The sequence below is a fragment of the Macaca nemestrina genome, chromosome 5 (genome assembly GCF_043159975.1).
Source record: "Macaca nemestrina isolate mMacNem1 chromosome 5, mMacNem.hap1, whole genome shotgun sequence".
NCBI classification, from domain to species: Eukaryota; Metazoa; Chordata; class Mammalia; order Primates; family Cercopithecidae; genus Macaca; species Macaca nemestrina.
This window is the reverse complement of record NC_092129.1, coordinates 38756121-38767812: the sequence shown is the minus strand read 5'-3', so window position 1 is coordinate 38767812 and position 11692 is coordinate 38756121. Positions and strand designations below refer to the sequence as shown.

General features: G+C 42.0%; 1 protein-coding gene across 3 annotated transcripts in view; it reads left to right on the top strand.

Moving 5' to 3' along the window:
* The first annotated feature begins 1591 nt into the window (after positions 1–1591).
* LOC105465642 (solute carrier family 2 member 12) overlaps positions 1592–11692 on the top strand; it is a 67883-nt gene continuing 57782 nt past the window's right edge. The window contains exon 1 of one of the 3 annotated variants that reach the window (XM_011714192.3): positions 1592–1871. In XM_011714192.3, the coding sequence (XP_011712494.2) occupies positions 1757–1871 (115 nt within the window). In that variant the 5' untranslated portion in view covers positions 1592–1756. The remainder of the gene's footprint in view (positions 1872–11692) is intronic. The other 2 variants (XR_977670.2, XM_011714191.3) reach the window with 2 other exon arrangements.

Genomic DNA, 11692 nt, shown 5'->3' with positions numbered 1-11692 from the left:
CTATATAATTGTAACGCACCCTGGGAACTAATAAAATGAGTTGCTTCAAACCATCGTTGCATTACACATTCTTTAGTGGGGACACTGATGTGTGGGATTCTGAACTTCTTACCCTCTTAATCAGAAGGGGCCTGGGTTATGCCTGGACGACTTCCATTTTCCAGCACTATCAGCAGACATACAACGGGTACATAATAAATAATAGTTGAATTATTATAGGTTTGTTTCCATATGCTACCTGTTTCCCTGAAACGTAAGAAAAATATATAATTATCTAGCGATGAGCAAAGGAAATGTACAAATAAGTGAATTGAGAGCTTTGCGGTGATTCAGCTAAAATGTTGAAAGGAAGTAACAAAAATTTAGCTTCTGCTTATACAAGCACAAATTTGTTTTCCTGTCCAGAGAAATGCCTAGGACTAAAAGCCATATTTCATGGCATCTTCTTAAAGTCAGGTAGGTCTGAATGTGTAGGAAGCCAAGAAAATCAGAAAAGGACAACGCTGGGAAGTTAGAATATAGGAGAGTTACAGTTTTAGACTTCCTGGATTCCTAATCTCAGCTCTACCACTGATTAGCTGTGAGACTGTAGGCAGGTTACCCAACCTCTATTTCTTCTTCTATAATGTTGGTACCTGCTCAAAGTTATCATTTGAGTTATTGCGCTTAGCACAATTTCCGGCACATAAGTGCTCCATACATGTTAGTTTTTATTCCAAATGATTTTTAAGATGATCTCAATTTCCTCTATGAGGTGTTTTTTTTTTTTTAAATAAACATGATTTGTTGAATGAATAACTGAAAGTAAAATGTCATAACCTTGTAAGATTTTTTAAATAAATATGTTCACAAATCAGAAAAAGATCCTCTCATGCCCTGATTTTGTTCGAGATTACATGACCACCCCACCCACACAATGGGTCACTTAGTCTGGCCTCTCTGAGTGGGGAGTATCCTCCTCCTACCTAGGCAAACATGAAATCTAATAGAAGATTCAGTGTTAATTTGTCTCTTAAAGACAATTCTGCGTTAAAAAATGGATTACTTTGCTATAACCTCAGCATATAAAAAGTCTAAAGAATCTGCGCATTCTGAGTTTGTGTATTCTTGGTCTCAGGCTGTGATTTATCTGACAGGCCTTGGAGAGAAAGATACAGGCATTTGCCTAGATGAAAATCAGGTTGAAACAATAAAGGTATTTTATGCTTTGTGTAAGCTGGTAAATACCATGACTTTTGGAATAACAGTCTCGCTGAAAAATTGACACACTTTTCCTTCTGGTATGTCTTTGCATAAATTGTTCCTCTTTCTGCAAGATTAACTGATACTATCTGCGAGTATTCTATCTCCACTCTCAGCTTGCATTTAAATCTGCATGTTTCTTTTCTCTGCCTCTTTTCAAAGGTGCTAGAGTACAAGAGCTACCCTTAGCTAATGGCCAAATACTCCGTCTGAGCTCCCTTTCTTTTAACCCCTTGCTTCCAACTCTGCATCTAAAGGCAAAAACAATCCTCTGACTCACGGCCCTCCCCCTGCCTGTGATAGGCTGCTTGGAATAGCAACAGCCTGTGTCACCGAAAAGGGCAAAGCCTTCGGAAATAGAAACAAAGTTGGTCACAAATCACATTAGCTTTGCCCGAAGTTTTTCCCCACACTCTTCTTTAGCATGCTATTATGGGGAAAGTGACCTCTCGTGGGAGCGGGGGTGGTCGGGGCTGTTCGGTGGCGGGGGAGCGGCTGTAACTTCTACGTGACCATGGTACCTGTTGAAAACACGGAGGGCCCCAATCTGCTGAACCAGAAGGGGACAGCCGTGGAGACGGAGGGCAGCTACCGAGCCAGCGGCAGCCGGCATCCTCCCTGGGCGAGAGGTAAAGTGAGCCTGCGGTGCTCGGGTGACCGCAGAGAAGCAAGCTGTACTCATCTCCCGAGTGTACTGTCTCCTGAGTCTGCGTGTGTGTGTGTGTGTGTGTGTGTGTGTGTGTGTGCGCGCGCGCGCGCGGCGCACGCGTGTGGGCGCGCTGGATGCGTGGAGAGAAGGGGACAGGGTCTGGTGGGACGTGGGATAGCTCTGAGCTGTAATGCTGTGAAGATCGAAGTCTTGGTGCAACCTTATGTGCCAAGAAAATACAGGTTACACATTCACCACCGGTATGATGGATCCCCTTAATTGTGTTTACATAATACAATGTATGAATCTTTTTCATATTGGAACGGTCCACCGGCAAGGATAGTCTCATTTGTAAACACACACAGGCACACGCATGCCCACACTTTTTCATTTATTGTCACAAATGTACACCGTGTAACCAGTTGACATTATAACCACTGTTTTGAAAATCAGTATTTTAAACAGGCTTCATAAAATTATTAGTTATGTAATCAATGAGAACACAAACTTCCTTTTTAAATTCCCAGCACGTTTGTGATGAATTTGAGCGTTATTCAGAGCCTGAAACGCTTGCTTTGCTGGGTGCTGCCTTCTTTTGAAACTGGCCTTGCAAACTGGGTTTGTTTGCTATGTTGTCCTTCTGAAGGTGAAATTTGGAAAAGTTTTTTCATTTAAGCCATCTTTGATAAATCAGGGGCTGGTCTTCCCTTCCACATTTACAATTCCCACAAATACATTGTACACTTTTTGCTGCCTCTTCCTGTTCATTTAGTTTGTGCTGAAAGGAATTGAAAGTAATTGTAATATGAAATGACAACAAAAACAGATAATCTTCTCTTTCCTACTACTTTCCTCAGCTCTGTATTCTTAATCAGATATTACATTCCCAAGCAGCATATAGAAATTTCATGCAAAATCCAATACATTAAACGATACAAAAGACATCTGTCTTTCTCTTGGGAATGGTCCTAATGCTGACGTTTGCCTTGTGGGTTTGTCTGATCCTGGGGAATTGAACCTGTGACCCCTAACATCGAGGCATGAAGCGGCCCTCTTCAGGAGTAGAGAAGCCCTCCATCTTCCATGTCTTCGTCTCAGTCTTCTCTTGCTTTCACACTTCTCGTCAAGAATGAGGCTGGGCGTGGTGGCTCATGCCTGTAATCCCAGCACTTTGGGAGGCCGAGGTGGGCAGATCACCTAAGGCCAGGAGTTCCAGACAAGCCTGGCCAACAGAGTGGAAACCCTATCTCTACTAAAAATACAGAAAAATAAAAAAATTAGCTGGGCATAGTGGCATATGCCTGTAATCTCAGGAGGCTGAGGTATAAGAATCGCTTGGAAGTTACAGTGAGCTGAGATCACGACACTGCACTCCAGCCTGGGTGACAGAGTGAAACTCTGTCTAAAATAATAATAATAATAATAATAATAATAATAAAAGAATATCTGAGGTCATCTTTCAATATGGCCTGCCGTCTCTTATGCAGAGGTGCCCTTTTCCCTAAGTGTTTGCTACTCATTGGCCCACAAGTTCCCTCAGAGCAGGGAAACATATTTGGAGATAAAGGGAAAGAGTTGCAAAGTTCTTTTCTCCAAATTCCTGGAAACATGAGCTGCAGTGTAGACTGCAGAGCAAGCTGAGGTGGTGATGTTAACAAAAGGACTCACTAAATAGAGTCAGTGATAATGTCACAAAGAAGATGAAAAGAAACTGCCTAGGAAGTCCTCTTGTAGTAACCATTAAAAATGGACTGTTTATTTTGATACGGCTTTGAAGGTACAATGTGCTCTTAATAGCTTATATTGTACCAATTCATAATTATCCAGAAGAAAGATAATGTGTGTTTACATTTGCAATAGTTGGTTACATGCATAAAATTCAACTTAAAGTGCAGCTGTTTTCGTTGTTGTAAAGAAATAATAAATGAATAAGTACCATAAATTATCTTTCAAATTTAATTTTAAATTAACTTTCATTATGTAGCACAGAAAGCCTAAATGTTTCCTTAAAATGTCGGAGGAACACGGCTTCGATTTGTGCTATATATAATATGCATTTACATGAATGCAAACCTTTTATTTCCTACTTTTGTAAATTTTCTTAACTTGTCTTAAATGTCTTTTGGCACCCGAAAGCAATTATACACACATATGTATAAATGAATGCAAAGTGCAGACTTGCTGTATGGTTTTCCTAAGTTACTCAAAGTCTCCATTCATTAATACTGGGATGGTATCTTCATCTATTTTATGAAGGTGTTGAGATTTAATGAGATCATATTTGTCAAATACTCCATTTGGCTTCTTCGTATTTTCAACTTCTATAGTTGCTTTCATCTAAGAAATTCAGAATATTTAAATTATGCTCAACAATGATCATAATATGTCTGCATTTGAAGGTAGCAAGCTTTTCTACCTTCCTAGATGGAAAAATCAAAGCACAAAGAGGAATGAGTTATATAACTCAGGACAAGGTAATTAAATCATGTGAGATACTGAAAAACAAAGCAAAACCAACCCCCTAAGGTCTGCAGTTGAACTCCCTTGATGCTACTGTGCACAGTGAAAAATTTTGGCAGGTCTTTCTTGACTAACCCTCTTTAACTGAAAAGAATGCTTTGTTCCAGTGACTAGAAGCTAATGAACTTAATTCATTTTCAATAAGCTATGACTCAAAGTGGTTACATTTTTAGTAAATTTTTTCACTTTCATGGACATGTTCCAATTCATCTTAGTATAAGGCAGGATTAAGCTCAGTTTGAAATTCCTGTGCCTAGAGTTGACAACAGACATAAGTGAAGTGAGATACTAGATGGATGGACCAACTCACACAAGCGAAACCTGAGGTCAGAAGATGTGTGATTGGCCCAAGGTCACACAGAGGATGGTGCAGAACTGACCCTGGTGGCCTCTGGCCCAGGAGATTCAACACTGACTTCTGCAGCTCCCAGGTTTCCTTTATTTCATGATCCAAACAATTGGCTGTGGAGAGAGTCCTCTTAAGTTTCCCTTCACCCCCATCTGCCCAAAGGTTCAGAAACCGAGAACAATATTTACCGTATGAGTGCAGGTTGTCAGCACTGCAGAACTCTCTGGCAGTGGGACCCAGAACATGAAGAAAGGGACTCATGAACCCAGCTGAAAGGACTGTCCTTCATCCCCTCTGAAGATGCCCCAGTCTGAAATTTAAGAAATACATACTTCTGCTCAGCAGGTGAGCATTCTAAGCCAGTTGTTCTGAAACACGTTTAAAGCTGTGAACTCCTTTTTCCTAAATGGAAGCTGGGCAGGTGGTGAGTATGTAAGATGTAACTGTAACTATGTTCCTGCTGAGTGCTGGTCTCCCGAGTTTAGCTTAAACTGGGCCCCCTGGAATTTCATCCGGCCAGGCTTTCTCAGGCTTCGTCAGTCAGCTCTAGGGGAAGTCAACTTGTAAAGGAGATGGAGACTTGGAAACAAACTCATCCTCAGGGAAGAGAAAGTCAGGCCAACCAGCTTGAGCAGAGGTCAGAGCTTTGGTTGTGAGAAGACAGATTCTAGTAAGAGGCCAGTTACCTTGGGCAGACCCAGGCATCTCAGAGTTTTTGATGCTGGGCCATTCCCATTTTTCCACACTTTCTATATATTAAAAAAAAAATCAAGCATCAAAACCCGTGACAAAAATTATAGTGCTTTAAAAACATATGTATTTAACAAGTCAATATCTGACAACAATGATTGTGTCTACTGTGATACGCATTTCCAAGGAAATAACAGGTGTTTTTTTTGTTGTTTTGTTTTTTCTGAGACGGAGTCTCGCTCTGTCACCCAGGCTGGAGTAAGGTGGCACGATCTTAGCTCACTGCAACCTCCGCCTCCCGGTTTCAAGTGATTCTCGTGCCTCAGCATCTCAAGTAGCTGGCTACTTTTTGTATTTTTAGTAGAGATGGGGTTACCATGCTGGCCAGACTGGTCTCCAACTCCTCACCTCAGGTGATCCTCCTACCTTGGCCTCCCAAAGTGCTGGGATTACAGGTGTGCTCCACAGTGCCTGGCTGGAAATGACAGGATTTTTAGACATGTTCATTTATGGAGGACCACTTGCTCTTCTGTGTGGTCACGAGACCAGATTTAAACATAAACATCTCCTCTTTCAGTCCAGTCAGCGTATCTCTGCGACTGTACATTTAAACTCACTTGGAAATCACATCAAAAGTCTAGATTTGAGGCTTTTCACCACTCTGAGCATTGGGCAAATGGCTCCTCTGGGATCTCCTGGGAAGGGAAAAGGCTGTCAACATGGTGGGAGATGTTTCTCTGCAAACTCTGGGTGCTATGCGTCATACTCAGCAGTGGGTCCTGCTCCTCTTTAAGGACGTGTCACCCAGAGAGGGCAGAGAGGTTGCCACAGACCCCCTCCGAGGCTCTGAAGCAGCAGCAGACACATGCTGCAGGAAGCCTGCCCTGCCAGGGCCTGGCAGACCCGGATCAAGCCATCCTGAGAGCAGCCGGCCAAGCGGTGGAGCCCACCTGAGCAGGCTGAGATGAGCTGGTGCACACCAGCATGCCTGAACCAGTTTTTACAGCCATTCTGATAGGTCGGTGCCTCTGTTCTAGTTGTTAAATATTCTCAACATCACCTTTCTCTCTGTCAGATTACCAACAGTTGCTGAGGCAGCTGAGAGCCCAGGAATAGGCCTGATGGTAGCTGATAGGACCTGAATATGAGCCCACAGGGTATCTTTCTTGTGAATTCTCAAGAGGGTGTTCTTTAGTGGTCTAGGGCTTACACTAGTTGGTAGAGACAGAACTCAAAATATACTGAATCTACCTTGGAGCAGCCGAAGGGAGCTGAGATTTGCATGTGTATACAAAAGATGAATCCGCCAATTTTAAAATGCAATTTTTAATTGCTGTAGGTATGTAGGATTTTATTATTCATTCAAGAATAGTTTGTCTTTGAATCATGGTTTCATAGGGAGCATTTTCTCTGTACTATCTAGCCTTTGGGTTAAAAAAGTTCTGAGAGCTCTAAAAGGCCCTCCACCACTATGCAACAGTTGAAACAGCTATTTACTCAGTGTATGAGCAAAAACGAGTTATATAAGATTTTAAAATTGAGTAGAGTCAGAGCTCCTTCATTCAGTTTTTTTTCTCATGAACAGTTTTCCCCAGAAGGATGAGTTATTGAAAAAATTAATACAATGGAAGCCACTTAAAAGATACCAAGTTATGGTGATGAGAAAGGAAAAGTTGGAATTGGCTCCTTCCCAAGAGGCTATTTGACCAAATATCAAATGTGGATGATTTCTCATCCCTTCTTCCCTTCGAAAGTACTCAATCTCAGTTAACGTCACTGAATATGACATCCTCAAAATAATTCCCAGCTGAAACTGAGTCAAGTATATTACCATTAGAGTAAATCATAAATTCAAATGTTTTTTTCTGTATTATTTTGTTTTGTCTTTGCACATTGGCATCATTTTTCTTCCCATGTTATAGCACACTTACTTATTCTTTTGCTAAGTGACTATGCCTCAGTAATAGACTAATCATTCTTTTTTAAAATTTAAGATAGAGTTTTGCTCTGTCACCCAGCCTGGAGTGCAGCCTCAGCTCACCGCAACCTCTGCCTCCGGGGTTCAAGCAGTTTTCATGCCTCAGCCACCCAAGAAGCTGAGATTACAGGCACTCACCACCACACATGGCTAATTTCTGTAAATATATTTTTTAGTAGAGACAGGGTTTCACCATGTTACCCAGGCTGGTCTCAAACTCCTGGCTTCAAGCAATTCACCCGCCTCAGCCTCCCAAAGTGCTGGGATTATAGGCGTGAGGCACCGCTGCCCACCTAATTATTCTAAACTACTTAGTAGAAATAATAATAAGACTAAAATAATTTATTACATCATTCTAGTTTTAGGAGATTTCATTATTTTTGAACAATGATTTATTTCATACTGTTTTGCCAAAATTCCACGTAGAAAAATGCAATTCTTTGTTTGACTTTCAGGAATATATTTTTTAAGTAAAGCAAGTGTAATTTAATTTTAAACTGTTAAATTGTGATTGCCTTGGAAGTAGCTGTTTCTCAAACAACCCATGACTCAGGTCTGCCTGGCATCCCTGGGCTCTGGAGCTGTTAGCACTGTCCATTACTATTTTATACAAAATGTTTTGCTCCCACACACATCTCCACACTTCATGGAAGTCAGCGTTGGGAGTCATGTGTAATGCTAATTAAAAAGCCATGACAGCTCAGCTTCAGATGTGCAAAGTTTTTAAGAATAGGGGAAACGGAAGTTGTAATTAGGGTCAATTTGTGTGGTGAGAGCGCATCCTCACACTAATGAAATGTTTTATTTATATTGGGAAACTAAGCTGCAGAAACCTTCAGGCAAAATCACAGGAGGAATTTTTCATGCTGCAAGCCCAATTATGTAGGTACTGCCAATTTTGAAAGCAAAGGAATTCAAGAATTTATGAAAGACACAATTGTTATGCTGGAAATAAGGTATTATTTTATTTCTGTTGCTATCAGTAAAAGGCTGTTTCAAAGCTTTACCTCTGTATTATGAAGATTTTACCTTCTAGATTCAGATTAAAGGAGCTTTTGTTGAATGATTCTTGTGGGCCAAGTGGTTCTATTACTGTAATCCCTTCAGATCTTTACAACAACCCAATGAGGCACCCCAGTTCACAGATACGGAAACTGAGGCTAAGAACAACAGCCAACATTTACCAATCACTTATTACCAGGTACCAGGGACTCTTCTGTCTCATTCATTCTTATAACTCTACGGAGGAGGTAATATTATTATCTTTATCTTGTGAATGAGGACACAGAGAGACACAAATCTTAAGGGACTTGTCAAAGTCTAGCCGGTAACTAATTAGGCCTCTGATTCCACACTGTCCTTCACCTTTAAGTCCAGGTTCCTCCTGGAAAGAAGCAAAGGGACTTTTCCTGGGTAACACAGATATTAGAGGACAGCACAGTGATCTGAACCTCACTTTCCTAAATCCAGGGCAGGTTTGTTCTCTTGACCAATATTACCAGCCAGCACTGATGTTTCTACTTTCTGATCTGTGAATTTGGGTTCCAGTTACACTCATTTCAGGACTTGTTTGCATTCTATTTTAGTTAATTCCCTAATTTTTTATGTAACTTGTATTTTTCTATAAGATTATACGTTTCTGGATAAAATATGTATTTCATGCACCTATCAGAGCTCTGAGCTGACTGACAGTGCTTGGAAAGTTCTGTGCGATTCATAATAGGCTGGAATCATGCCTTTTTCTCTGTATTTCAAGCCTACGCATGAGGGATCACATCCATGCGGCACAAGTACCACCTTCTAGTGCCATTAAATCCAGATGTAACCTAGGAAACATCTCAACACGATGCTGCCAGCAACCACGAAGGCTGATTGCAGTCGCCATCAGATGAAACTTGCCTGCCAGACAGTGCTGGCACATAGTACATGCTTAATTGTTGAAGGAGTCAATGAGTAAAGAAGCGATTGGTGAACTAAAGAGCGTTTTACTTCTGCAAATACATATTGAGTACCTACTACATGAGAGGTACAGTGCTGGATGCTTCAGGGTTAAAAAAATGTATCTAAGACATTATTCTTTTTTTTGAGACGGAGTTTTACTCTTGTTGTCCAGGCTGGAGTGCAGTGGCGCTATCTCGGCTCGCTGCAACCTTCTCCTCCTGGGTTCAAGCGATTCTCCTGCCTCAGCTCCCGAGTAGCTGGGATTACAGATGCCTGCCACCACATCCTGCTAATTTTTGTATTTTTAGTAGAGATGGGGTTTTATCATGTCGGCCAGGCTGGTCTCAAACTCGTGACCTCAAGTGATCCACCCACCTCAGCCTCCCAAAGTGTTGGGATTACAGGTGTGAGCCACCATGCCCAGCCTATTATCCTTGTCTGTAGGTTTTACCAACTTATCAAAAAGATAAAAATCAAAATAACTGCGAGATAACCATTCAGCAAATACTGAGTGGGTAGTAGGAATCAGATATGATGCCAGGCCCTGGAGTCTGGTGATAAACGAAAGGCATCCTCACAGCGTGGATGCTTATTGCCAAATAGCGGAGAGAGATGAGGGATCAGGAATCCTTTGATGGAGGAGATGGCTTGATATTATAGATAATACTATGATAGCAAAGGGGGAAGTTCAGCCAGTCCCTGAAGACTCCCGGAAGACAGGATGGCTAAGTTGAGCCGAGCATGTAAAACTGAAGCCAGTAGTTTTACAGAGCATTCTAAGGAGGGAAAATAACTTGAACATGTTTGGAGAAGAGAGAATAGCACATTCAGGGAGCTACACATATTTCGGAATTCTGGGAGCACAGAGTTCAAAGCAGGAAAAGAGAATGACAAAGGAATCTGAAGCTGGCAGCAGGCACAGCTTCCTTAGCTTAAAAAGGATGTCACAAAACCTTTGTGAACTAAGTACCATGAAAGCAGGAATTCTTAGGAAGGAGACCATATTAATTTAGAGAAATCAAGAAAATTTCTTTTTTTTTTTTTGAGATAGAGTCTCACTCTGTCACTGGGCTGGAGTGCAGTGGCATGATCTCGGCTCACTGCAACGCCTGCCTCCTGGGTTCAAGCGATTCTTCTGCCTCAGCCTCCCAAGTAGCTAGGACTACAGGAACACACCACCATGCCTGGCTAATTTTTATATTTTTAGTAGAGACGGGGTTTCACCATGTTGGCCAGGATGGTCTTGATCTCTTGCCCTGGTGATCCCACCATCTCAGCCTCCCAAAGTGCTGGGATTACAGGTGTGAGCCACCACCCCCGGCCTGAGAAATCAAGAAAATTTCTAAAAGTGCTGGTAGTGGTGACGGAAGTAGGGAGTTTTAGAAATCCTCATTTACATGTCTCCAAATTCTGTAGCTTTATGGGGTCACCATTCTTTTAATATTAAAATAAAAATAACCGCAGGTCCCATGTGGCTAAATCCACATGCCTCCTTCCTCCCCACCAGCCTCCCATGCAAACACACACAGTGCACTTCAGGAGTTTCGTGGTTCTGATCACCCTCCTGCACCAACTTCCTGCTTTTTCTGGGTCCTTGCCCTCCACTCCAGCAACTGGTCTTTTCTCTTATCCCTGCTCCAATCCATTCTTAGATGACAGCAGCCGTCTTTCCTTCACATTCTTGAATCCCATTCATATATACTCTTTGTAGATTTTTACTAAGCATTTGAAGAGGGCTGTAGTGCAATCGAATATTAGGTAGGCCCATTCTAAGCATTCTCTTGTCAAATCCACCATAAGGAGTTTCTTTTTTGGGGGGTGTGTGTGTTTGGTTTTTGTTTTGCTTTGTTTTGAGACAGAGTGTTGCTCTGTCACCCAGGCTGGGGTGCAGTGGCACAATCACAGCTCACTGCAGCCTTGACCTTTTAGGTTCAAGCGATTCTCCTGCCTCAGCCACCCAAGTAACTGGGATTACAAGTGCACGCCACCACACTCCGCTAACTTTTTGAATTTTTAATAGAGACAGGGTCTTACTATGTTGCTCAGGCTGGTCTCAGACTCCTGGGCTGAAGCAATCCTCCCACCTCAGCCTCCCAAATGTGTGTGTAATCTGTTGGGGTTACAGGTGTGAGCCACTTAACCTGGCCAGGAGTTTCTTGTAAATCAACTTGTAAAAAATCCGCAGGTTTCTTGTCATACTGAGCCCTTGGTGTCTCTCTCTCTCCCCATTCCCCACAACTTGTCAACTTGTCCTGACCTTTTCTTCTATTTTATTTTTTTTCTATTTCTGGGCTCTCTCAGCCTTTCATTCTCTCTTTCTCTT